Below are 27873 nucleotides of genomic sequence, written 5' to 3'. Positions count from 1 at the left end.
GTAAAGTGGGGATAATCAGAGTATCAACTTCATAGGTTTATGAGAATTTGATGGATTACTACATCTGAAGCATCGAGAAGAGTTCCTGGCATGGTACGATGCTGTGTATATGTAATTTGTTGATGGTTCTAGTCACCATGATGATTTCTTCTTCCCTGAGTCCGTTAGGTTGGGGTTCGAATCCCGACTCTACCACCTAGAAGCAGAGTACATTTGGACCAGCAACTTCTGTAACATGCAGATGATCGTGTGTCCTCTCCTGTGTTAGCTTCCTAGGGCCACCAGAACAAATGACCACACACTGGCTGGCTTAACAGAAGCGTGTTCTTTCACAGGTCAGGAGGGGTTCTAAGGGGAAGCATCGGCAGAATTGATGCCTTCTGGAGGCTCTGAGCCAGAGGCCATCCGTGCTGCTTCCTGGCGTCTGGGTTGCTGGCCATCCTTGGTGTCACTGACTTAGTTCAGTCCCTGCCTCCGTCCCCACATGGCTGCTTCTACATCTCAGTGACGGAATTTCTCTTTCCTTTGCTAGTAAAGACACCAGTCATTGGATTTAGTCGCCTCCCTAATCTCGTATGACCTCATCTTAACTAATTGCATCTACAAAGACCCTGTTTTCTTTTTCCTTTTTTTTTTTTTTTTAATGCTTATTTGTTTATTTTTGAGGGGGGTGGGAAGGGACAGAGAGAGGAAGAGAGAGAATCCCAGGCAGGCTCTGCACTCTCAGCACAGAGCCCGATGTGGGGCTCAAACTCACAAACAGTGAGGTCATGACCTGAGCCGAAATCCAGAGTCAGACGCTTAACCCGACTGAGCCACCCAGGTGCCCTGAGACTTTATTTTCAAATAAGGCCAGATTCTGAGGTTCTGGGTTGACATGAGTTTTGGGGGACCCTGTTCAACTCAGCATACCACCTTGTAGGCATCAGTATCACAAGTACCTTTTATGCTTAGATTAGTGCATGGCACGTAGAATGTACTCAGTAAGTGGTAGCCCTGGATATTCTTCCTCCACTGCCTTCTGGCCCCCAATTATAGTGACCTAGAGCCTTTTCCCTGTTAGCACAAGTGTGTTTCCATTACTCCAACTCAGAGGCATTTGGGGCCATGTCTGCTGTCTGCTTGTTGACGGCCGAAGTTAACTCCAAAGAGAGAGAATCACACCTGGAATCATCTTTTCCTCAGAACCTGGGCCAGGGCTGGAGAAGAATCCACGCCGCCCGCCTCCTAGGGTTCTGCAGCCACTTCGGCTGGAGCCCCTGTGGCAGACCCTATTGGCTGGTGGGGCACAATGTCCCCAGACTCCCCCATTGGGCTCCATTGGGCCCCTCCGATCTCAGGCTGGAGACGATTAGGGACAGCCGTACGCTGTGGCCACTCAGGGGCCGCCCGGCTTGGTAGGAGACGGGAGTGTGCTTGACTCAGCCTGAGGAGGTTGGGTTTCGCTCCGTGTTGTAAGAACGCTAGGATGCGAGGTCGCTGCCCCCCCCCCCCCACACACACGCGCGAAGTTCTTTATGTAGGTATGGATGGTGCAGAGTACTAGAAACTGTACCGGTTCACCCATGCGCTTCTATCGTGTCCTCTCCAGGGCCAAGGAACCGCTCACAGAAAGGTACAGAGCAGGGACCCCATCAGCTGGCCAGCCGCCGGCAAGGACATGAGAAGTGCCGGCCTGCTGGCGGCGGACGCGGGCGCAGCCCCTGGGCAAAGCAGTCCGGTGACACACATCCCCACCTAACGGTGTTCTTGCCTGCTGACCTAGGAATTCTTGAGACTGTCTAAAGAATTAACCCTAAATGTGGGGAAATCACACGTCTGCGGATGGTTGCCATGAGACCCTCTATAATAGCACAAGGCGAGGGGCCTGAATGCCACACGGTAGGGCGGCAGGTGGTTACACCACTGGTGGTTCGGCCACGTGATGGAACGCTGGCCACCGGAGGGGGCACGTGGGAAAGCTGGCGCCAAGGCAGAGACTCTGATGGTGTGCTGCTGAATGTTTGAAAAGCAGGAAACAGAATTTACATATACCCTATGGTCTTACCACAGCCTCCGTATAAGGAAAGACTGAAAAGGAGTAGATAGGTAGGCTCATCTGTAATTTTTTCCCCTAAACTTGTCATATTATTATTTGGACTTAAAGAAAAAGAAAGCGGAGGGGTGCCTGGCTAGCTCAGTCAGGGGAGCGTGCGACTCTTGATCTCACGATCTTGACTTCGAGCCCCACATTGGGTGCAGAGATGACTTAAAAAGAAAATCTTAAAAAAAAACCCAAAAAACAAAGGAAAGAGAAGTAGAGGGAAGGGAAGGAGGGCCACATGAGGCGCAGTCTCCGGCCTCACGGCCCAGCTTTCGTTTGCTGAGCAGGGCAGAACATCCCTGGTGGACACAGACGTGGAAGGTGGGCGTGTGGGCAAGGCCAGGGCAGCCCCAGTCTGGTACCGGGTGTTTCACGAGACAGCTGGTGGACGTCATGTAGTGACAGCCCCAAGAGGTTCATTTCTCATCCCATTTCCTCCTGGAAAAGAGGGATCCAAGAAATGCAAGCCCTGCCCCACTCCTAAAGAGAGGGCAGTGTCCCTGACAGGGAATATTCTGGCCAGTGGTGGATTATTTGCAGAGGGCACTAGACATGCTGAGAAACTGAGACTGATTCAGGGGAGGGGTCCCTGCAGGGCTGCTGGGGGCTAGCAACAATAGCTGGAGAAACTCTAAAGATGGGGTGCCCCTGAGGTTCCTGGCTCGTTTTTTCCTGGTTATACCATAGGGCATAGCCCTGCACAGCCTTTGTATGTAACTGCTCCTCATGGCCATGGAACATGTACCATGTTCCATGGAAGGTAGTAACTTCCCTTACCTGGCCCCGTAGGGGATGTTCAGTTGCACATCTGCTTTCTCGAACTGCAGATGATCAATAGCTATCTGGTGGACATCTTCTGGGGATGTACTCCCGGAAATGGGGCTCCCGGGGTCCCAAGGGGTGGATGGTTGGGGCCAAGAAGATGGGGGGCCCCGGCTTCCGCTTAGCCTTGTGTCCCTCTCTTTGAACCCAGGCAAAGAGGCTATGCTACGGCAGAAGGATTACGAGACCGCCACTCTCTCGGAGATCAAGGCCCTGCTCAAGAAGCATGAGGCCTTTGAGAGTGACCTCGCCGCCCACCAGGACCGCGTGGAGCAAATTGCCGCCATCGCACAGGAACTCAAGTATGTGAGGCCCAGTGAGGGCTGGGGCTGCTGGGGGAAGTGGGGCGTGGCCGTGAAAAGTGAGGCAGCTGGGTACAGCCAGTGCCCCGGTGGGAAGGGCATCAATACAGAGGACTCTGAGTATCCCCCAGGTGGAGAAGGAGCCTGTGACCCTTCCCGTGGAGGGCCTCCGGTCCTTCCCTGTAAGTAGTGCAGGACCAGAGGATGACCATGTACACTCTGAGCTCTCACTGGGCCTCAGTGGCTCCCTGCCATTGGACATTGGGGTCAAGACTGCATTGCCTCCAGCTCAGGCGCAGGGGGGGGGGCGCCTTAGAACGGGCCTTCATTCATCTCCCAATGGTCCTCTGAAAGCCGTGGAGTTGGGGGTGGGAGGGCACGTGGAAGGTCTTGGTGAAGGGAGCGCACCCCCAGCCCCAGGGAGAAGAGAGCAGGCCGTGGAGGTAACCTGGGTCACCTGACTCTTCCTGTCTCTTCCCTTCCAGTGAGCTGGACTATTACGACTCACCCAGTGTCAACGCCCGGTGCCAAAAGATCTGTGACCAGTGGGACAATCTGGGAGCCCTGACCCAGAAGCGGAGGGAAGCTCTGGAGGTGAGGGGCCCTGAGGGAGATGGCAGCTCTGTGTGCCTCTTTGCTTTGGGCCAGAAGGTCCCACTGCGTTGCCTGGACCTGCCGTGGCCTGTTGAAGGTTCACCCTGGCGCTGGATTGGGCTTTGCCTTAATGGAGACGCCTCCTTTGTGGCCCTGACCATACCTCCCCCTCATCGTTCAGTGCACTTCACAGCCCAACCCCAGCCCTTGGAGAATTTTCCTATCTACAAACCAGACCGGGGGCCAGGCCGGGTGATTCCAATGTGGGATGGTCCGTAGACCCCACATTAAGAAGCTGTGTCCCAGAGAAAGTCTGTTCTTTCGGTCTGACTTAGTCTGGTGCTTCCAGACTTGGACCCCTTGTGGCTGGCCAGGAGGACCTTGGGGGTTCAGGGGTGGGGGGAGCAGGGAGTGGTGATTCTGGATCTGACTCTGCTGCAACCCTTCTATCCACCCCCTCCCCTCAACTGCCATTCCTAGCGGACAGAGAAACTGCTGGAGACCATTGACCAGCTGTACCTGGAGTATGCCAAGCGGGCTGCACCCTTCAACAACTGGATGGAGGGGGCCATGGAGGATCTGCAGGACACCTTCATCGTGCACACCATCGAGGAGATCCAGGTGCGCTGCGGACCCCTCACCCCTGGAAGCTGCACCCCCACCAGACACCCGTGGAAACCTCACTCTGCAAACCTTACTCCTGCATGACTGCTCTCTAAGGAGAGGGTGGGGGAATGGAGATAGCGTGCAAGGAGTTGATAGGTTTGGAAGAATTGCATTTTATTTATTTTGACTAGGTAATTTATGCAGATTGTGTAAAACCAAAAAGATAAAAAGAATATTACGATAAATTCTCCCTCCTACCTTTGTCCCCCAGCCCCGCAGTCTCTGCACATGCAGGCAAATAGATTTATTTATTAACACGTTCTTCCCCATACCCCTTTTTAACACAAAAAGTAGCTTTCGTTGGGTACTGTATTCTGAACCCTTTATCTTTAACTAAATATTTTGGAGCTCATTGCATTGTAATAAACCACTTCCCCATTCTTTTATACAGCTATGGAGTATTAGGTTTAAAAGATTTTGCAGAGGGAGAGCCTGGGTTGGGGGAGGTCACCCGGGGAGCAGACTTGTCCCCGACCTGACTGCGGGGTGGTGCGCACTCTAGGGTGGTCGCCCCTGACTTTACCAGCCACAGGCATGAAGCGGTTGCTTTAATGGCTCTGCCTTCACCTCCCCGTGGCCAGCCCTGCTCTCCTGGTTCTCAGCCATGAGCATCCTCGGTTGATACTCCAGGTCTCCCCGCTGGTGTGGGGCCATGCCTTCAGTGGCCTTCCCACCCACCTCTACCCTGGGACCTGTAGGGCTCCCGTAGTTCATCTTGCCCACACGAGGCACCAGTCACTATGTTTCTCTTGCATCCAGGGACTGACCACAGCCCACGAGCAGTTCAAGGCCACCCTCCCTGATGCCGACAAGGAACGCCTGGCCATCCTGGGTATCCACAACGAGGTGTCCAAGATTGTCCAGACCTACCACGTCAACATGGCGGGCACCAACCCCTACACAACCATCACTCCTCAGGAGATCAATAGCAAGTGGGACCACGTGAGTCCAAGGGCTGGTGGGACATTGTGGCCGAGCCATTACAAGTTTTATGAGGGCAGGGATTTTACCTTTTTTGTTGTTGATTTTCATTGATTTTATTGATTTATTTATTTCATCATTACATGGCAAGCGTTCATCTGCCAAGTTAATGAATGACTGAATTTCTGGAACAGGTCAACATGTTCACTCTTGTTCTATTTACTGACTGGCCCCTTCCCTTCATGGCTCCTCCATTCCCTGATCTGAAGAATGGGGCAGGTGGCTGGTCCATTCCCAAGGTTCTGTGATTGTTCCCACCCCAGGTGCGGCAGTTGGTGCCACGGAGGGACCAGGCCCTGACGGAGGAGCATGCCCGCCAGCAGCACAACGAGAGGCTACGCAAGCAGTTCGCGGCCCAGGCCAATGTCATCGGGCCCTGGATTCAGACCAAGATGGAGGTGAGTCCCATCATGGGAGGCAGGGATAGGGGTTTCCACCCCTTCCCAGCACCGTCCCAGCCAGTCAGGCTTGCCCTGTCTCCTCGGCGAGACTCGTGGAGGAATGCAGTCCTAAGTAGGTTCAAGATTGGTCTGCTGCCCTACAGAGGGTGTGGAGCCTGTCAGGGAAGGCCGGTGGGTTGATCCCAATGTCTGGTTCGGGAGCGAAGACCTGCACAGGGATGCCACTGAAGAGCCACCTGAGAAAGTCCCACAGAGGGATGAGTGCCTGGGGAACTGACTAGCTTACTTCGGCTTATTTGGCTAACCAGGCCTCCCTTCCTCCTGAGCAAAGAGGAGGATCTTTCCAGAGAGAGAACCGAGACTCGGGTAGGCATAGAACTTTTTATTGAATCGTTGGGCCAGATATTGGGGTTCTGTAGATCAGGGAAGGGGGCACTGCTAGGGTTAGAGCATGGTGTCCCTCCGAGCTCCTTGAGGGCAAAGACCATCTCGAGGTCATGTTTGTGTCTCTCCTGTACCCCAGCCCTATCTGCTTAGCACATTGTGCATAGTAGGTGCTCAGGAAATATTTGCTGGGTCGAATTGAGTGCACAGAAAGGGCTTTTACAAATGTTTGTTTACATGGATGAAGGACAGACAGGAAGGGGGATTAGGCCTGGCCCATGGGGCAGGTGGGATTGAGGCAGGCCAAGGCAGGCATAGCCACTGAGGAGGTAAGTCTGGTGCTCTGAGGCTGTGAAGAATCTGGCTCCCTGGGCACAGAGAGAGTCCCTGAGATGGGTGACAGTTGGGAACAAGGCTTGGGCGGGGAGTTTGAATGGCAAGCAGAGGAATGAGCATTTAGGTTAGCAACTGACCTTGCAGCCCCTTTCTGAGGTTGAGAACTACTTGAGAGACAGGAATTATTTCATCTGATGATAACAGTGTTTGTCATACCCCTTTATGATGCTATTTCCATGCCAAAGTGCGTCCCTGCTGAATGTGTCTTGCTCTCGGCTTACTAATTACCACTGACGGGTTCCCTGGTGCTGGAGTAGGAACCGAGGAATCATCTGAGGGGCTGACTGATGACCTAGGCACCCCAGTCCTTACCCTAGGGGCGCAGAGTGGGGTAATCTGACCAGGGCTTCCTTCTGGGTGAGCAGGAGATTGGGCGGATCTCCATTGAGATGCACGGGACCCTGGAGGACCAGCTCAGCCACCTGCGGCAGTATGAGAAGAGCATCGTCAACTACAAGCCCAAGATCGACCAACTGGAGGGCGACCACCAGCTCATCCAGGAGGCTCTCATCTTCGACAACAAGCACACTAACTACACCATGGAGGTGGGTGGCGCCGGCTCTGCTCCTCCAGGAAGGGAGCCCCGGATCCCATTCTGCTCCCTGCCCCCTGGGCTGGGGCAGGGGACAGTTATTCATCTTCCAAGGAAGCTAGCTGGTCATACTAGGAGGACAGACTCTTTGGAGTGAGGGGATACACACTGCTTCTCACTCCTAGAGCTCGGGGCCTTCAGTCCTCAGGGCCTTCTGAATTTCCAGGAAGTTTGTTGAGTATGCAGACTTTCAGGCTCCATCTCCAGAATTTGATTCACGAGGTCTGGGGTGGGGCTGAGGAATCAAAATTTTTAACAAGTACCCTGGTGATTCAGGTGCGGGTGGTCTCCAAACACTGGCTTAGGCACCTGCTTTCCAGGCGATGAATTGTTCGGGCCATGAAGGCACGTACGTGAGGTCACAGAGCAGGATATACGGGGAATTACCCAGGCTTCGTTCTTTAATCCTTCCCTCTACCAAACCTGCCCTCCTTCCTGACCTGACCCATGCTGTCAGTTCTGGTCTCTGCTGTCCCAGGCAGAGGCCACCGCCCTGCCTGAACTTCCCTGCTCATCATCTGGGTTCTCTGTCCTAGAGAGTGTGTTGTCCTTGTCCTGGTGATGCTGTAAATCTGGACAGAAGGCTGGATTTGATTGCTTGGGCCATTTTGACAGTTGGGGGAAGGGAGTAGCCAGGAGCGGCCTGGGTCCGGGCCTGGGGGGGCCCTTTGATGACAGGCCCCTCATGCACCCCTAGCACATCCGTGTGGGCTGGGAGCAGCTCCTCACCACCATCGCCAGGACCATCAATGAGGTGGAGAATCAGATCCTGACCCGAGATGCCAAAGGCATCAGCCAGGAGCAGATGAACGAGTTCCGAGCTTCCTTCAACCACTTTGACCGGGTGAGAGCCCCTGCACTTAGAGCAGCCCCCAACCCTTGCCCCAGGGCCCTGGAGGGCACTGCCCAGGGGATGGGCGGCCATGCTGGGCCAGTTCCTGGGCAGGAAGTGCTGTCAACCTGTCCTGGTGTCCTGTGAATTTCCCTGCTTTTCTGAAGCAAGAGCTCATGTAGTGGGTAGAGACAGGCTGTTTGGCCCATGACGCTTGCTCTTCTGCCACGAGAGGTCAGCCCTTGGGAGCAAGGCTACCATGGCCTTAAGGGCAGGCCTGATGTCCCCTGGCTGTGGGGACTATCACTTGCCTCTGCCTCAGGACAGAGGAGCAGAGGCTTCCTCCCCACCGCACCCCCCACCCCCCACCCCACAGCCTTCGGGAGACGCTATGGGGGTGTCAGTGATGTTAAGTCATGGGTTCTCATCCTAGCTCAGGGACAGGCTGGGCTCTGTGTGGGCTGCCCCTCCCAGTGCCCTGGGGCTCCGGGGCGGCCAGAGGGGTGGAAGCATGGGGCCAGGTGCTGCCCACCACCTCTGCCTGCTTCACTGTCCTCCAGCCTCTTGGGTGAGGTGGGTGAGGCCCTCTTAGAAAGCCGGGTCTGGGCATTGGGGCTGGTGTGGGCTGGGCACCCCCACGGCTCACCGTGCTCCCCTCTGGCCTGCTTCCCGGAGCAGGGCTGTGTGCGCCAGGGAGAGGGCACCCTCTGGACCTGGTCCGTGTGTCTAACCGTGTGCACTTTTATTTCCCCTCCTCCCCTGCCCCTTCCACCCTCCACCCTCTCCGTCCGCATGCCTTTGTCCCTGTGTCTCCCCACACACACCACCCTCCACCCGGGGCATGGCCCACCCCCCTCCCCTCACGGCCTCCACCTCCCTGGCACCGCATGGCTCGCTGCCTGGCGCACGGCGGCCCCAGGATCACTCCGGCACGCTGGGTCCCGAGGAGTTCAAAGCCTGCCTCATCAGCTTGGGTTATGATATTGGCAACGACCCCCAGGTACTTGCCTCCTGCATGGAGCACGCTCAGGGGTGGCATCCGGGGCGAGAAATAACGCGTTTCTCCTTTTTCTTTTCTCTCTCTGTCTGGATCTCCCTGTCTTCCCTTTCCTGTGGGCCTCGGGGCTCGTCTTCTCCTGCTGTCCCTGCCTGGCCTGCGTCGGGCTCCTACCTCTGACCTCTGCCCTTGGTTGTCTTTCATGGGAACCTGCTCGGGTCCCACCTTCCTCTCTCCTCGTTGCCCTCCATCCTGTGGACCAACTTTTGTACCTCCCTCTTCTTTCTCCTCCCTGTGGATGTGTCTCTTCCTGTGTTCCTTTTCCCCTCCAAACCTCCCAACCGTACACCTTGACCTCCCCTCTGGCCATCTGTTCCCTGTCTTCCTGGCCCCGGGCCGGCTCTTCCTCCTCCTGCCTCTGACCCTCGCTACTGCCCCACAGAAGAAGACAGGCATGATGGACACGGATGATTTCCGCGCCTGCCTTATCTCCATGGGTTACAACATGGTAATGTAAACCCCACCCTCTGTTCTGGCGAGGGCCAGCCAGCTGGCCAGAGAAGCCAAGTCCTGGCCAGGGCAGGCTGGAGGCCCCAGGCTAGGGGCTGCTCTCCCCGGAGGGCCCTCAAGATTCTGGTCGGTGGGGAAGATGGCGCCCTGAAGTCTGGGCCCGGCCTCGTGGCCTGTGCGTGTCTCAGAGGCCTGGCCTTCTCCCCTCCGTCTCAGTGCCGGCATTGTCTTTTGGTACTTACTGTGGAGATGGGCTTTTTCACTCCCATGGCAGATGGCGGGGCTGACCCCAAGGCCAGCAGGAAGGACTGGTAGTTCGGCCTTTCTGGCCCCGAGTTGGCTCTACTTCATCTTTTCGTGAAGCAAGAGATTTCTGTCTCTGCCCTGGTGGGGGCTCCAGCCACGCCTGCCGCCCCTTGGCCTTCACAACTTTCTCAGTGGTCTGCTCCCACGCAGGCCTTCTGAGCAGAGCAGGGGCCTACCTGGGCGGCCGGGCAGCTCCTGAGCCATGATGCAGAGCGCAGAGCTTGTGGGCTGCCCGGGGCAGAGCAAGGGTGCAGGCTGTCTATGTGGGGAGCCCAGGAGTAAATCCCAGCTCCACTATCTCCAGCTTGGGGACCAGGGGAACCCTGCAGGCCTGTCGTAAGGGTTAAATGAAGGAACTTCCCTGAATGCTGGGCACGTGTCTGGCACACAGAGTACGGGGTGGTGGGGAGAGCACAGGCTGTGGAGGCAGACCATCCAAGTTCAAGTCCCAACTCTACTACTTACTGGCCGTGTGACCTTGAGCAAGTCACCAAGCCCGTCCGGGCCTCGGGTTTCTCATGTGGAAGCCTGATGGAAATAATAAACGCCCGTGTCCTATGGTCATGGTGAGGGTTAAGTGAGATGAAATGTGTGTGGTGGTTAGAGTAGCGCCTGGCGTGCAGTGGTTGTGATTACAGCTGTGACCGGCATTATCAGCATTTGCTCCCCCCGGGAACCTGCAGGGGGCGGGAAGCCTGAACCGGGTCTCCACTCCTAGATGTTGTGTCCCTGTCATGCCCTCAGGACAGCCCAGGTTAGGTCAGAGGGCCGCTGTGCCCCGCCTCTGACAGCCTCAGGCTACTCTGAGCCCCCTGGGGCTTCAGGACCATAGGAGAGATTCCCAGCTGGCTGTGTCAGAGAGGCTGACAGGCCTGGGGTTGGCTCTTTTCTCCAGGGAGAGGCAGAATTTGCCCGCATCATGAGCATTGTGGACCCCAACCGCCTGGGGGTAGTGACGTTCCAGGCCTTCATCGATTTTATGTCTCGGGAGACGGCCGACACGGACACAGCAGACCAAGTCATGGCCTCCTTCAAGATCCTGGCTGGGGACAAGGTGGGTCTGCTATGGCGTGGGCACCGTGCAGGGGCCACTCTGATCTGGAGGGGAGGCCACTTGCACCCCATAGCCTCTTCCTCCCGCTGGGGCCTCCCAGTGCTGTCCACTTCTACCCATGTCTGTAATGCCTGGGCATCTGCTAAGGTGTTAGGACACATATTAGCTTAAAGGGGTCTCCTGCCAGGGCGTGGGACTCCTTCACACTTGGGATGGAGTGATGAGTGACAGAGGTGGGTAGAGTGGGGGTCGGGGGGGGGTATGTGACTGAGTGATGTAAGGGTGATGTCACCCTTACGTCACTCTGGGCATAGGTGTGGAAGGTTGGAGGGGAGCAGGAGGGAAGCATGTCTCGCATTTGTCTATCCCAAGCAGCAATCCGTTTTGGTTTCCAAATTTCCCAAGTTCCCTGCCTGGCAGTGGAAAAGTGGGAGCACCAGGGGAAACTAGCAAAGCAGGGATTCTAGGGGCCAGATTTCCTTTAATCCTTAATGCCATCCTTTCCTTTCAGACGGGAGAGATTCAGTTATAAAAAACGAAAGCCAATAGGGATTTATGATTTTGGAAATGCCTCAATCCATAAGGGAAAAAAGACTGAACCTATAGAGGTTCCTAAAGGTCTGATTTAAGTTCAGGGACACCTTATCAGAGTCATACCTAGAGCTGGAATGACCCTCAGAAACCACCTTGTTGAAGTGACTCTGGGGCCTGGTCTCCTGACTTCTGGAGTGATCTGATCAACCCCACCCTCCTTGAAACTGGTTCCTAGGGGACTCTGGCAAAAAGTAGGGCATGGGGCTAGGGGCCCACCTTGTGGGTCAGATCCTGTGAGTGAGCCCTTCTGGAGCCTGAAGCTCCCAAGAGAAGCAGCTTCCAAGGAGGCCTGTCATGGGCAAGTAGATAACCTGGATCCGGAGCCAGGCCGGGCGGGGGTGGGGGCAGGGGCAGGCCCAAGACCTGCCAACGCAGTGGAGGAGATAGCAGCCGGGTGTCAAACTTGGATGCTCACTGTTTGCTGAAATGACACGACCTCCACAGAGCCCAGCTTGAGTGTGTGTGGGGTCCCCTGTCTTCCACCAGAGTACCTGCTGGTGTTGATCCTGCCCATGGTTCCTGCAGACTAGAGTGGTACATGAAATTACAGGTGTAGTTCCCACTTTGAATTAGCTTGGAAGCAGGCCAAAGTCGGTGTTGCAATGGCAAACAGGAGATTTTAAATGCCTGTGTATTTCGTGGTGTATGTGTATGCCTGTGTATGCATAATAAACACACGTGTATACTTGGTGTACACGTGGATATGTGTGCACACACATGCCTGCGTCTCCAGAAGCGGGAGGGCGGGGCACTTCCTGCCGCCCTGAGTGAGGGTCCCGGCCGCCCCGCCCGCTCTCTCTGCAGAACTACATCACGGTGGACGAGCTGCGCCGAGAGCTGCCGCCGGATCAGGCGGAGTACTGCATCGCCCGGATGGCCCCCTACACCGGCCCCGACGCCGTGCCCGGTGCTCTGGACTACATGTCCTTCTCCACGGCGCTGTACGGCGAGAGCGACCTCTAACCCGCCGGCCCCGGCCAGCGCCCTCGCCCTGCCCGCTGTGCGCCCCCGCCCTGCGCCCCCGCTGCTCCCCCCCCGCCCGCCACCCCAGCCCGGGTTTGGTCTCCTCGCGCAGCCTCGAACCCTCGAACCGGGCGAGCCGGGACCCACGTGGCGTCGAGCCGCCCTGCCCGCAAAGTGACAGTTTACAAAATTATTTTCTGCAAAAAAAAGAAAAAAAAAAGTTACATTAAAAAAAGTAAAAACAAAAAACACAAAAAAAACACCAAAAAACCACATATTTTATTATAGAAAAAGTATTTTTTTCTCCACCAGACTTCAATGGAAAAGAGGAAAAATTAACTGTTTGCACCGAAATGTTTTGTTTTGTTGTGACATAGGAAAATAACCAAGCACAATGTTATATTCCATACTTTTTATCGATTTTTTTTTCCTCTCTGTATCATCTGCTGTATTCATTTCGCCAATCTCATGTCCACCTTGATGTGGGAGTGGGGGTGGGGGGTGGGGGTGGGGGGATCTTGTCAAAAGGCACATTGGTGCATGTGTGTTTGCTAGCTCACTTGTCCATGAAAATATTTTATGATATTAAAGAAAATCTTTTGAAATGGCTGTTTTCTAAGGAAGAGAATTTATGTGGCTTGTCTCCTCGTTTTTAAGTCCAGAAGTGTGGTTAGGTTCTTTATCAGCACACACTATTTTCCCTTTAATTTTAATATTGCCTGTTAAAAATGGTCAGAACAAGATCAGAGAGTGTGGACAACTTTGGTATTGCTTGTCACACGCCATATTAAAGCGACAGCGTTCCCATGACCGCTTTTTGCTTGCTCCTTGCTTACTGTTTTCCAGAAGTGTGTGTGTGGGGTCAAGGATGATGGGGGCCACCTGTACCCAACCTTAATATGTTTATGACCTTGCCATAGTCAATCCAAGAGTTGGATACTTTACTGAAAGAGCCACCCAGGCGACCCCCTTTATTTTAAAAAAGAAAAGGTGGTTTCCTCAGAAGGCTCCTGTGAGTTGAGAATAAGGTCACAGATGTGACCCATTAAAGGAAGGGGCCGTTTAATGATAAGTCCTACCTTTGTTTTCTGTGGCATGAAACAGCTCTGTGACATCTCTGTGCCCCCCTTCCTTGTATCTTTGCTACAAGGGAACGCACTGAGGTCTCAATAACCCTTCCCACCCCTTGCTATTCAAAATGTTCCACAGACAACAGCTGTCCAGCATCACCTGGGAGCTTGCTGGAAATACAGAGTCCCAGGCCCCACCCCAGACTTTCAGACTCAGAATCTGCATTTTTTTTAATGTTTATTTATTTTTGAAAGAGTACAAACAGGGGAGGGGCAGAGAGAGAGGGAGACACAGAATCCGAAGCAGGCTCCCGGCTCTGAGCTGTCAGCACAGATCCCAATGTGGGGCTCGAACCCACGAACTGTGAGATCATGACCTGAGCCAAAGTCGGACGCTTAACTGACTGAGCCATGCAGGCACCCCATAGTCTGCATTTTAACAAGATCCCCAGGGGATCTGTGTGCACTGCTCTGGCTTCTGTAGTTTTTTCTCCTTACCTATCTCTCCTCCCTGAGGCTTTTACTTCAAGTACAGGGAGTAAAGACAATTAGTGATCATACCAGTAATAACAGTGCAGTAGACTGCCATTTCCCAAATGGGTAAACTGCACTACAGTTCCCTTATCTGTTAAGTGGGAATAATAGTGCTTTTGGAAAGCCATCGCGGTAACACATAGAGCTCCAAGAATATTAGAACATTTTGGAATACTCACTTCCCGGGGAAGGAGGCAAGAAGGCCATGCAGAAGGAAGAACCTGGGGTAGAGGTTGGCATTTGCTTTGGGAAACATTCCTGTCAGTGTTACCACTGGCTGGTAAAAAGTCCAGAAAATGCTCAGTGTCGGTCTGCTGTGGGTATAGCTGCACGGGGAGAGCCGTGGAACAAGGCCAGAGGTTGGTCTCTGAAGGTCAGAGTCCTTTGAGAGAGGCCAATACATAAGATGGCTTCTTTTAGCTATTTATATGCAAGTCTAACCAAGGGTACAGTGGGACAGGAGTTGAAGAGAAGGGGAAATCGTTCCAACCAGAAAGTTTCCTAAACCTGGGGTGCAAGCACTTTACCATACCACAGTTTCCAGAGGTACAATCAATCAACCTTTTCACTGCTTGCTTTAAAAAAGAAATTGTGTAAGAGTCCTTTCAATGCAAGTATGCTTACTGAGTTATTCCACATCCTTTAGAGAAATTCCCTTATTTGATTTTTTCAATATTCAAGCGTGCTTGTATGTGGGCAAATGACTATAGTTACTTTAAATGTTCAATCTGTTAAAGAGATAAAAATTTTAAAACCTGTTTCTTAAGCTTTCTAGGTCACCACACTTGTCTTAATATATTGACAATATGATTTTTTCTGTAAAAGTAAAAACACTCTTGCTTGTCCTAATCATTCATACATCTTAAGTTAACCACCCACAAACAACCCCGTTTAAATTTCCCAGAATAATTAAGTTCCTTTAAATATTTTAAACATATTTACGAATTTTCATTCTTTCCAGTACATCAGACTCCCACCAAGGCAAATTCAAATTGAAGCAGCAAAGTCTTAGCACAAAGCAGTTGAAGTATTATAAATGTAAATCAAGTTCTCTGGAGCAGTGCAAAGCTGTTTACTAACAATTCTCTTACACCTCCAAAATTAAAGTCATGCATTTAATTTCAATTACACATTCCAGATGAAAATCCCAAAGCAGATAGGTGCTGGGCTCTCTTATGTGTTCAGACTCCTTAGATTAAGCCACAGGTTGTCACGAGTATAAAACTGTGTAACCCCCCTCCCTCCCCTCCAGAATCTTAATACTGAGAGTCTGACTTACTTCATCCATTTACTTATTTCTACATAGGTGATTTTAAGTTCCCCTGTTGCTCATTGCTGAGTTTTCGGGTCACAGGTTCAGAATTGTGACATCTGTCATGTGGCGATTCCAAACCAGGACACAAGATGAAGTGCTCACCCACTTCTAGATTTCACCCAAGGCACCGGGGAACTCATGACCTTGACTCCAATAGTCAAGTGCTGTGTGCTGTGCCGCGAGCCCATGCCCCTCACCTGCTGGTCATCTCTTATGTTTCACCTTTTGCCAATTTTCATTGTAAACAATTCCAGCTTACTTGCAATGATAGGGTAGGTGGAATTTTCTGTCCTGATGCAGGTGGCAGTTGGTTGTTCCTGCATCCTTGGGATAAGCTCATTGACTCTCTTTCTTGCCTATGTAGAGCATGCATTTCTCTTGTATTTTTATCTGCCTCTGTCCATACATTTGGAGGGACTTTGGTGACAGCCTGATGAAGGCCAGTCTACGAAAATAGCTCCTCTCTCTCTGGCCTGTCAAGCGTTTGGTTGAGATCCTGTGACCATTCCAAGTCCCAGGCCTGTCTCAGGAATCTGCTGTGTCCTCCATCACTGGACCAACTCAAAACTGTCCCCTGGACACAGGACTAATGCTCAAAGGGTACAGTCAGTGTGGTGAGTGAGTTACCACAACTGAGAACAGTTAAGATTTCCTTAGGTTGGAAGGGAATCAGAGGCTCTGCCAGTACCTTGGCCTGTGCCAGGTAGGGTTGCTCAGTATGGAGGGTGTCCAAGGGTGGCGTGTGTGGTGAGGGGTGCCTCTGAGTCGTCCCACCTAAACCCAGCCTTAGACTAGGGTCTGCCTTCCTGTCACTGAGGGAACGAATACAACCTCTTTTGACATCAGTGCCTTTCAAAGGAGACACGTGGGCTCAGGTGTGCCCTCCTACTCCCCAGCTAGGTAAATAACCTCCCCAAATGGCATCAATAATGCCACTTACCTTTTGTGCCTGGCACACGATAGGCATTTAATAGGTGACAATAAGGATTAATATAGTTTTTTTAAAAAAAAAATTAGCTGTGCTTTGTTATGCTATTTTAAAAATTCTTGAGGCAAAAGGCCTGGTTCTAGAAAGATACCATTAAGGGGAGTCCTCTTCCGGTCTTTGAGCTCTGTGGTGGGCTTAATAATAGTCCCCAGGAGACGTCCCCGTCCTGATCCCTGGAACGTGTGATTATGCCACTGAGCATGGCAGATGGCACTTTGCAGATGTATTGAAGGATCTTGAGATGGGGAGAATATTCTGGATTATCTGGGTGGGCCTTCCTCAAGAGGTAGGGATGGTGGAGGTAGAGATTGGAGTGCTGTAGAGCCATAAACTGAGGGATGTGGATGGCTAGTAGAAACTGGGACAGACAAGGAAATGGATTCTCCCCTAGAACCTCCAGAAGAAACGCGGCCCTGCTACTGACTTTGTATTTCTGATCTCTAGAACTATATCGGCTTACCTTGTTTTATGGCACCTCACAGATACCGTGTTTTGTACAGGTTGAAATTTTTTGGCAGCCGGGAGTCGAGCAAGTCTCTCGGTGCCATTTTTCCAACAGCATTTGCCAACTTCGTGTCTCTGTGTCAATAAAGTATTTTAAAATTAAGGCACACGCATCTTTTTTTTTTTTTTTTTTTGACATAATGCTATCGCACGCTTAATAGGCTGCAGTATAGTGTAAACAATACATTTATATGCAGTGGAGAACCAAAAAATTCATTTGATTTGCTTTATTGTGATATTTGCTTAATTGTGGTGGTCTGGAACCAAACCTGCAATATCTCTGAGGTAGATGCCTGTATAAGATAATAAACTCGTGTTGTTTGAAGCCACTATGTTTGTGGTAATTTGTTACAGCAGCAGTAGGAAACTCACACCTCCATTGTTCAGGCCTCACGGGAGCCTGGTTGCCTCCCTGACGCCAGGGGCCCATGTTATAGGCTTGAGGCTCTGGAGAAACCTCTCCTGCTTCAAAAGCTTGAGTTTGCAATGTTGGCCCCTGGGAGGCTGCCACAGCTGTTGGACCAGAGCCCCTCACCCTAAAAACACTAGTCCACAGAGGAGGGAGATAGAAGCTACAAAACCCTGAAACCCCAAAAGGGCCAGAATGGCCGGGCCCACAGGAGGTGGGTGGACTGTTTAGCGGCCCTGGGCTGAGGGGCTGAGGGCTTGCAGGCAGGACACAGTCTAGGACACTGAGTTCTTTGGGAAAATTAGGAGCTGAAGTTTCATCTCAGTTTCATTCTCTGAGGATCAGAATTAACGGAGATGTCCCCTTGTCCGTCCAGAATTTCCCAGGGAGCCCTCCCAGGCTCTACTCACTGCAAAATTCTTTTTAGTTCTAAATTTAGAGCCAGTGGTGAAAGCAGCGTTTCAGGAAGAAAGGGAGGAGCCACTCCTCTTCCAAGGTAATAGCAGGAGGGGTGGCTGAGAGACGTCCAAGGAAGCTTCAGTGGGCCTCAGTGATGAGCTAAATGTGGGATGAAGGGCAAAGATGTCCATGGAATGTTAGTGTTAGAGAACCGAAGAGGTCACAAAGTCCAGCCTTTCCATTTGACAGAGGAGAAGATTACAGCCTGAGAGCATTGGCTTGCTCGAGGTCACAGGGGTAGGTTGAGGCAGAGCTAGGGTGAGAACCCAGGTCTCCTGACCCATAGCCCAGTGCCCTGTGCACAACAGCCAAGTTTGGAGCCAAGGTGCGTGGGAGGAGAGAGAGGCGGGAAGAAAAAGAGAGAGAGGGCTCTTTTGTTTCCACACACAATCAGCATGAGATAATTAGATGTGATAACTTGTTACCCAACCTCGAATCATTTGTGGATGATAATCAGGAGCTGCTGGGTGATCTAACGATTAGGACACTTGCCTGCAAGAGTCACGAAACCCAACCTACGCTGGTAAAGCCAGAAGGGTCGTTTCACTGACTTGGATAAATGAAGTGTCCAGAGGTAATGCTGTCTTCCCAGGTGCCTGAGGCAGGGGCTCACCAAGGCCAGCAGGACGTGGTTTCCCTGGATCGACTCCATTCTCAAACGGGCTCTCCTTCTGAGGTGGCAAAATGGCCAGGGGCTCCAGCCTCACCACCTTGCAACTTCAAGTCTAGCGAAGAGAAGAGACGAAGAGACGCCCTTGAGAAGAGAATGACATCCCCTGGAGGTATGTCACATGTTGGCCTCAGCCAGGGCAATGAGATTTGCTCACCAGCTTCGGCCTGGCCTGGGTGCTCAGCCTAGATTGGAGGGCGCAGCCCTACCCAGGCCACCTGGACTCAGAGTGGGCATGTCAGGACTCTACTGCAAGCAACAGGAAAGGCTCTGCTTCCCCGCAAAACTCGCATAAGGAGTGGGTTCTCCCGGTGCTGATGCTGGCCAGCCAGCGTGACATCATCCACGGAAGTGGGAAGGAAGGGGTTCCCACCCCAGATCAGGGGCTGGAGGCAGGGGGCACTGGGGTCAGCACGACGGCCAAAGGCAAAGGCAGCCTCTAGCAGCTGCTGGCACTGCCCCGCCCATACCCAGCAAACTTCCACCTATGGTTCTTGCATCTCTGTGCCTGGGGACTTTCCCCCCAGAACCGCAGAAGGAGACTCGGCCTGAGGACGAGGCAGGCTACCGGGAAGTAGCTACAAGGAAGAGTGAATACCAGCTCCCTTACCCCTTGGATGGGTTGATTGTGACGCACGGGTTTTGCAACTGTTTCACAGCGTTTCTCCACTCAGTCCCGCTGCCCACGGAGCTCACAGCGCAAACAGCCATCTAGAGGCTGCTTTGGGAATAACCCAAATAAACACACAGCCCATTCTCAGGGAATGCCTGGAGTGTGGCTTCACCTGGGAGCCCCGGTTTAGACCCGAGATGAGCACCAAGGGGGTCCCACGCCCAGTCCGAATACGGTTCTAGAACGCTTGGACCTGCGTTGGAGAATCCATCCCTGCTGCCACGTGGAGAAGGGAACACCAAGCATGCAGGGAGGGGCTGCCGCCTCCCCCAGGGCTGCTTGCGTGTTCCTTCATGTGCAGCCAGCGGCTGGCAGGGTGAGAAAGAGTCTTCTGTGTGCCTGCAGAGGTCTGGGGGATCCTGGTGGCCAGGCATGCGGACACTCAGAAAGCTATCACTGGGCACCTGTGGGAGACCCCAGGTTTAGGAGCAAAATTCCCCTTTTATAATTCAAGGCAATGGGAAAGCAGTTCTTTATGCCAAACTTGTCTCTACAGGTTATATTTTAGGGCACACCTATGCACTAAGCGCTGCCTGGAGTAGAGTGGATGTTAACTAATGCAAAGAACCCCGATTCCCCATTAAGGCTTCCACCCTCCCACACTATCTGAAGATGCTTTTTGAGAAAGCAGGTCTTAAAACGAGCTAGGTGGATGTTGCCCTCCAGTGGCCAAGTGTGTCTTTACAGCGTTTCACAGATGAGAGCCGCTGAGGGCGATACCAAAGTTCTCACCCTGACAGCCTCCCCTGTTTTTGTTTTTCCTGCTCCCAACATGTATCAACTGAGTAATTGCTGGGATGGCGAGGGGCCTTGATCTGTGCCACAGAGGGACACCAGATGCAACCAGGAACACTTAGCAGGAAAAAAAATGGCTAACATTTGTTTGACCACTTATTTTGTGCTAGCCCAAGTCTTAAGCAATTTACATGCATATAATCTAATCTCCACACATACTATTCTTGTCCCTTTAAAAACCAGGAAATCAAGGCATAGACATTTTAAGTTAGTTACAGAACTGGGATTTGAACCCAGGTCTCTCTAATCCCCAGAAGCAATGTTTCATTCGCCTTACTAGTGGTTCTCAAACTCGGCTGTGCTCAGGAATCATTTGGGAAGTTTGTCAAAGAGTCCAGGGCTCTGTCCCCTGAGAACATGATGGAGTAGGTCTAAGAGGAGCAAAGGGAACTGGGGATCTGTCCCTAGGATGTTCTAGGTAGAATCCAGTAAGTAATCCAAGCAGGTTCACGGGCCACACTTTGGGAAGCACCAACGTAAGACCTCATCATTGTCTGGAGAAGATTCTGTCTGGATATAAAAAAGAACTAATAGTCATAGATGTGGAGTCGATTAATGTCCACAGGCCAACCATTGTGACAGGTGGCTTTATATACACAGCCTCAGTTCCCTTCCTTGGTAACTCTTGGAGATCAATGTCCCCAATGTGCAGATAAGGATGCCTCCAAGAGAGAACCGGCCCTCCTCTTCCTGCTCTCTTCTACTTGGGGAATCCGTTCATTTGGCATTCCGCCACCGGTTGACGGTGCATCTCCCAGGACGCCGCTCCAGAATAGGCCATTTCTACAGAGGGATTATTCTGAACTGAAGGCGACTGAGAAGCAAAAGCAGATACAAGAAAGGCTCCTTGTCCTCCTCCTATCTGCCTGAGTGTGAGTGTCCCCTTCTTCCCTCTCTACTAGGAAAGACAGAAGTTAGTCACCAGAGAGAACTCTATATACCCTTATCTTCCGGCACGTGGCACCAAAGAAACCTATATAACAAACCTGGCTGGGACCAGCCCTTTTTTAACATATTTCTCCTCATTTGCCTTCCCACAACTTGCTGCCCTAGAAACTGAAAGCTCTTTTTCTGTGTTTTGTTGCTTCTCTAAATATGTATTGTTCTTCAGTCAAGATGCTGTATAAGGTCAAGTTCTAACCACCTTCTTTTTTTTATGTTTATTTATTTATTTACTGAAAGAGAGAGAGAGAGAGAGAAAGAGAGACAGAGAGAGAATACCAGCAGGAAAAGGCAGAGAGAGGGAGAGAGAATCCCAAGCAGGCACCACACTGTCATCACATTCCCATGTGAGGCTCAATCCCACAAACCTTGAGATCATGACCTGAGCTGAAACCATGAGTTGGACCCTCAAATGACTGAGCCACCCAGGTGCCCCTCCATCCTTCTGAGTTATTCAACTCTGAGTGCTCCCATGTGTATGTGGGAGAACTATGTTAATAAACTTCTGTTTGTTTTCCCCTTGTTGATCTGTTTTTTTTCATCAGAACACCAGCCTTTGTCATTAACTTACATTTACTTGATTTGGTACTTCAAAGAGAAAGTATAACTTGGTATATTAAAAAGTTAATAAAGATTAAAAATGGTCTCAATTTTCTTTATCTACTTTTTAAAGCATTAAGTGAATTTCTTCTGTGTTGAGGCCTTTTCTCTGAGGTACAACGATCGTTATTTCAGATTTGTGATTTTCACAGAGAAATATGGATTGAATCATTAATCATCCATCTGATTTAAGGAAGATCTACCATTTAAAATAGACAAATACCAGGGTGCCTGGGTGGCTCAGTCGGTTAAGCGTCCGACTTCAGCTCAGGTCATGATCTCATGGTTCTTGGGTTTGAGCCATGCGCCGAGCTCTGTGCTAACAGCTCAGAGCCTGGAGCCTGCTTCGGATTCTGTGTCTCCCTCTCTCCGCCCCTCCCCTGCTCGTGTGCTCTGTCTCTCAAAAATAAATAAACGTTTAAAAAAATAAAAAAATAAAATAGACAAACATCTGAATCATTCCAGAAGATCTATCATTTGTTAACTTTTTTTTTCCAACTTTGTGAAGTATATGTTAATTTTTTTTTTTTTTTAAGAATCTGAGTCCAAATACCCATGGAAACAAAACCCAGAAGAAAATTTTTGTTCTAATATTACATTTGCTATTATAGGAGTAGTTCTACATAAAGCGGAAAATACTTCTGAAATCAGTCTTTTGTTAGCCTAATATGCAGAGCCATGAACCTGAGATGGGTAGAGGAAAAAAAAGTTGTTGTTTTTTTTCCCCTCCCCTACACCCCCATGGAAATTAGGCACCTTGATGTTGGTGGGGACTTTTGCATTGTCTGGCAAGGGGCCCAGAGTAAGGGCAGGTAGTATTGTTGAGTTGAAATGCCCCATCCCGCATCTGGAATAATCCCTGGGACAGGCCCCATGGTGGGGGGGGGGGGGGGGTGCGGAGATGAGGCACTGTAACAGGCCACTTGGGAGCCAAGTCCTGGTTGCTGGGGGGCTGCTTTTCACGAAGCCCTCAGAATGCTCTGAAACCAGGACAAACCCCTGCAAGGAAGAGGTCCTGTGAGGTAAGCTGAGCAAGCAGAGCGGCAGGCAAGGCTGGAAAGCAGAGGGGCGGGGAGGAGGGAGGCCAGCTTGTTCACAGTTCAGGCCCCACCACTGCTGCTCCTGGCCACCAGCTTCCAAATAAACCCCTGTTCTTCAGTCCTTGACTCAGGGTCTGTTTTTGAGGGAGAACTCCAACCAAGCCAGTGGCCCTCCCCGGGCCCAGGGTCCCTGCTAGTACACGGTTACCATCTTGCCGTCTAGCAAACAAATAGAGCTCTGGTTTGCAGCATTTGCTGATCTCGGTGGCATAAGCACTCCCCCGCCGTGGCTGATTTCCGTCTACTAAGTTGATGGCCCGGACCGCAAGGTGGAGAAGAGGTGCCCGCTGCTGGCTCTCGGGGGCGGGGGGTGGGGGGCGTGAGCCTTCTCTGCACAGCACTGCCCCTGTAACACCTGCCATGCTCTACTGTGTCTGCTCCTGCTCCTTGCCCCCTCTGTGGTGTCCTGTCATCTCAGCACTTGACAGAGCGTCTGCTCGTCCTGGGTACAAATATTTGTTGAGCCCATGGGAATAGCAAAGCCACAATGGTAGTAGAGGTGAGAACTGGTGCCAGGATGTGTGTCCGGGCAGAGGGAAGGGGACCCTTAGGCCTGGGAGAGCCAAAGTCTCTTCTGGCCGAGACTTGAGTGTCCAAGCATAAGCTTTGAACCCACCAGGCCTGGCAGGGAGCAATTGAACACACAGGGGTCATCAGGAAATGAAGCCCAACTGGGGGGTAAGGGGCACGTGTGGGAGGTGCCAGGTCTTTGGGGTGCAGGTGGCTGCAGCATGGAGGAGGAGAAAGGAGAGGTGTCCTTCGGTCTCTGGGGGACAGTGACCCTGGTTTGATCTGCGATCCCACTGGCTCTTCCCAGCCCCCACGGCTGGAACCCAGACAGGCCTTGCCAGTGGCCCCTTCTGTCACCAGCCGTTTTGAACGTGGAGCCCTGACCTGGCCATCCTACTAGTCAGTCCCAGTCTGACAAGAGAACTTGCAATTAGTGTCTTTTGCCAAACTGCCATCTTTGGGATCTCCTTCAAGCTGCTTTCCCCAGGGCCTGCGGTGGGCAGAGAAGCAGGGAGTAAGCTTGGTCAGTAAAGACCCAGTGGGGCTGGGAAGGCAACAGGAAACCCACAATTAAAGCCTAGGAGGATGGGCGGTGGAGACAGGTCAAGGAGGCCAAGCTCACTGAGCTGTGGCAGAATCAGGTGAGCTGGGAGCCATGAAGCAGGGCTTCTGGAAACTTCTGAGCCTGGAGCTGACTACTAAGGATTGAAACAGAGCAGATGACAATGACCTACCGCTCCTGGAGAATTAACCAGGGCCTGAGGACAGAAATGACAAACTGGCTTTGGCCTTGCCCCTCTCACTTTATCTAGAAGGCAGGAGACTAGGACAACATAATGGGAAGCATAGGGGCCCAGCAAACCTGGGCCCTGAATCCTGTCTCTGCTGCTTACTGCCTTTGTGACCCGGGGAAAGTTATTTCACCTGAGTCTTGCTTCTCCTCTGTGATGGAAGGCTCCTGGGGTTGTGTGCTCCCGCACGCTAACTGACCAACATGTGCCGGCAATATAATTAGGGCTCAATAAATAATACTGGATTTCATTGACTCTAACATTCATCAATTTTTTTCAATTTTATTGAGACATTATTGAATGCCACCAATTGTAAGAGGCATCTTTTGGGGGAGAATCCTTTTACAATGTGTACGTGTATCTTACACACTTTTTAAATTTGTCAGTCATGCCACAATTAAAAAATAAAGTCATATTTATTTATTTATGTTGAGAGTGGGGGAGGGGCAGAGGGAGAGGGAGAGAGAGAATTCCAAGCAGGCTCCGAGCTATCAGCACAGATCCTGACGTGGGGCTTGAACCCATGAGCTGTGAGATCATGACCTGAGCTGAAATCAAGAGTCAGACGCTTAACCCAGGTGCCTCTACAGTCGTTTTCATCTTACGCTCTTCTAAGAAAGAAAACAAAGCTGCCAAATGAACTGACCTGCCATCAATTGTAGGTTTGAAACACAGACTTCAAAGATAATAAAAAACGAAAAAACTGTGCATCTTAGCGTTGATGAAATGTTGTAGTTCTTTTTTTCTTCTCAGTTGTGGTTTTTATGCTTCTGGACTTTTTTGCCTCTGGAATATTGTAGGGTGCAGTAACCCCTCACCGAGCAACACCCCCCACCCCCGCCCCCGTCCCACCTGCCCCCAGCTGGGCTGAAGAAGTAGTTTCCAGTCCTTTGCCCTCTCATCCATTTGCATATGCTGCTGCCCTCCCACGGCTTGTGCTTGGGGCCTGGGGTCTGTGTGTGGTTTCCGACTGCTGTGAATGTCCGTCTTGACATCTGTTTCAAGGGGCCCGGGAAGTCAAGGTCTGCAGTGGCTAACACTGTCCAGCGTTTTCTGTCCTCCTGGGGCTGTGGATGTTGGCCCACATGGGTCTCCCATCTTTTGGGAGGCTGACAGGCCTGTCTGATTTCTCCCAGCTACTGCATGCAGAAGTTTAGCATACATTGAAACAGGCCACAGGCTTCCTTGAGCCTCAGCCCTGATGGTTTGTGCCCCAGGGCTGATTAACGCATGTGGTGCTCTCTGGGCCCGACTCCGCTCAGAAACATGCCATGATTTGGCTTTCCCTTCAGTTCTGTCCTGATATTTTCTTCCCAACGTTTTTTATTTATTTTTGGGACAGAGAGAGACAGAGCATGAACGGGGGAGGGGCAGAGAGAGAGGGAGACACAGAATCGGAAACAGGCTCCAGGCTCCGAGCCATCAGCCCAAAGCCTGACGCGGGGCTCGAACTCACGGACCGCGAGATCGTGACCTGGCTGAAGTCGGACGCTTAACCGACTGCGCCACCCGGGCGCCCCATGTCCTGATATTTTCTTCTAATACCCAACTCATGACTTGACTTCCCTTTCGCTACACGCTTAGGGTAAGGCTGATGGCTATGAATCAAAACTCTGTTTCCGAAAATTTTTTGTGTTTTCAAGATATCTTGGCTAAATGGTTGGTGGTTTTGCTTTTTGTTTTTGTTTTTTTCCCTGTATGAAAGCTATGTCTGCATTTCAAAACCTATTGGCCAGTTCATGGAGCTCCTCAGTGCATTCTGAAGCCCTAACTGTGGCCCTGGATGCTCAGACACCTAGAAAAGTGGATTTCTTTGGAAAAAGTACGGTAGCTTTTTTAAAAAAAAAATGCTTATTTAATTTTGAGAGATTGAACGTGGGCAGGGGAAGGGCAGAGAGACAGGGGGACAGAGATTCAGAGCAGACTCTGCCCTGAGGATCCAAAGAAGGGTCTGCTGACCTCAGTGAGCCCCACGTGGGGCTCTAACTCATGGACCATGAGATCAGGACCTGAGTTGAAGTCCTGTGCTCGACCAAGTGAGCCACCCAGGTGCTCCAAGCTTTTTTTTTTTTTTTTTTTTAATTGAAGCGTGTGAGTGTTGGAATTAGATGGATGCTTCCTGGTGTTTTGCTGTTATTAATGAGGCTGCCGAGGAAACCCCTGAACATTATCTTTGTACCCATGAATGTGGATGTGTCTGTAAGTTTCATTACCAGTAATGGGATTGCTGCATTGATGAGTATGTGCTTTTATAATTCGATAGACTGAAAATTACCTCTCATTTATGTTCCCACCTTAATGTTTGGGAGATCCCATTTGTTTAAAGACGAGCTTAAGATAATCTAATAGGATTAAAGCTGCATAACTAATTTGATATAAGAAGTGCTAGGGATTATCATCAATTAAATGTCAGCGTATTTGTGTGTGTGTGTATACACATACCTAGTCTTTTCATTGCCTAAGGTTTATAAATTGTGTGTCTGGTACTTTAAAAAAAAAAAAACTACTTGATTGAGGTCTGATTGATAAACAGAAAGCCGTGGATATTTAACGTATACAAATTGATGTGCTTGTGTCCGGTACATTTGAAGTCTCTCTGTCCCTGGAAATCATTCAATTAATGTATGTGGGGGCCAAAATATTAGACATCAATGTTGTCACGGCGCTTTTAAAATGAGAAAAATCAAGTCCGGCAGGGAGACTCTTGCCGCAATCTTTCTTTGGGCCAGCAGATGGCGCCTGTGCTCCCCAGTGGCCACCCCGCTTTGAGACTGGACTTTAATATAGTAACCAGATGTTGCCCCGAACATGTAATTTTCAAACCTCCTATCCCACCACAAGGAAAACCTCGGAGGATTTTCTTCTGGGAAGAGCAATTAGCCTAACCTCTTAGGAGGAGAAATTGCATCCCCGAGCTTGACTGGGAAAGTAAAATATCCTCCCTAAGCGGTCTTGGGGGGGGGGCGTGGAGAGAAACCGCCAAAGGCCTTTGGGATGGAGGGTGTGCCGGGGAGGGCTGGGAACTGCAGGACTGGGGTGAGGGTTCAGGGTGGGTAGTGCCTCGGGTCTGAGGACATCAGTCTCCAACCTGTCAGCCTCTGGGTTTAGGTTGGAGGGTGACGGAGACACTGAGGAGTGGCAGGATTACTTGGGGGTAGGTGAGGAAGGTGCCTCTCATCTGAGTCAGGTGCAGATCTATGGGGACCAGGCCAGCGCAGGAGACCTCATTATGCCACCCCCCACGCCACCCCGACCCCCCATCTATCTACAGTGAGCAAATGTCCCTGGGGATGCAACAATACAAGGTGGGTCTGGGCCTGCCTTCACAGAGCCTATAGTTTGGGGTGGGAGCAGAGCAGTCTTTCGTGGGGTCTCCTCCAGGTCAGTGGACCCCAGGTCAGCTGCTTTAGACTCTGGACACCCTGAGTTTGGAGAGAAGATTGCAGGAGTGATCCGAACTGGAGGGGATGGCCTAGAAAGACCCACATAGCAGGCAGAGAGCTAGCTACAAGGGATCAGTGGGGGCGAGTGGGGAGCTTGGAGCTGGCGGTGGGGGGTGGGTGCTTTTTACCACAAGGCTGTTCCATAATTAGAACCAAAGGAAGCATCCACACGGCCAAGATTGTGTGACCTTGGGCGAATACTTAGCCTCTCTATACTTCAGTTTCCTCATCCATAAAATGGGAACAATATTCGTACCAACCCCATAGGGCTACTAAAAGGGTTAAACCTAAAATAATGCTCATAAAGCACAGAACACAGTCCTTGGCACCTAATAAGGTCTCAAAATGTTGTTGTCGCTATCATTTATCATCATCATCAGTTGTCATCTGCTGGAAGAGGAAGGATGGATGGGAAAAGGTAGGACATGGATGGGCATGGAGAGGACAAGTCATGGCGTGGGGAGGGCAGAGCAAGCTGGAGCGTGAGGAAACAGTGGGAGCAAAGGCTAAGAGGTGGAAATGTCAAGTGACCGACGTAAACAATTTAGTGATGAGTTCGGTGTCTTTCTGTGGATGGGGGTGGGGGGAGAATG

At 51.4% G+C, this 27873-nt stretch overlaps 1 protein-coding gene across 4 annotated transcripts in view; it reads left to right on the top strand.

Moving 5' to 3' along the window:
* Positions 1 to 17217, top strand: part of ACTN1 (actinin alpha 1) — a 100185-nt gene extending 82968 nt beyond the window's left edge. For 2 of the 4 annotated variants that reach the window (XM_019451434.2, XM_019451438.2), the window contains exons 12-22: positions 3057 to 3207; positions 3693 to 3801; positions 4282 to 4422; positions 5227 to 5409; positions 5712 to 5846; positions 6995 to 7174; positions 7919 to 8065; positions 8973 to 9053; positions 9493 to 9558; positions 10762 to 10920; positions 12319 to 17217. In XM_019451434.2, coding sequence (XP_019306979.1) covers positions 3057 to 3207; positions 3693 to 3801; positions 4282 to 4422; positions 5227 to 5409; positions 5712 to 5846; positions 6995 to 7174; positions 7919 to 8065; positions 8973 to 9053; positions 9493 to 9558; positions 10762 to 10920; positions 12319 to 12477 — 1511 coding nt within the window. In that variant the 3' untranslated portion in view covers positions 12478 to 17217. The remainder of the gene's footprint in view (positions 1 to 3056; positions 3208 to 3692; positions 3802 to 4281; positions 4423 to 5226; positions 5410 to 5711; positions 5847 to 6994; positions 7175 to 7918; positions 8066 to 8972; positions 9054 to 9492; positions 9559 to 10761; positions 10921 to 12318) is intronic. The other 2 variants (XM_019451437.2, XM_019451436.2) reach the window with 2 other exon arrangements.
* Positions 17218 to 27873: the final 10656 nt, after the last annotated feature.

Source organism: Panthera pardus, unplaced genomic scaffold, assembly GCF_024362965.1.
Source record: "Panthera pardus isolate Hobbes unplaced genomic scaffold, ASM2436296v1 HiC_scaffold_24, whole genome shotgun sequence".
Taxonomy (NCBI): domain Eukaryota; kingdom Metazoa; phylum Chordata; class Mammalia; order Carnivora; family Felidae; genus Panthera; species Panthera pardus.
This window is presented reverse-complemented; position numbering and strand designations above follow the sequence as displayed.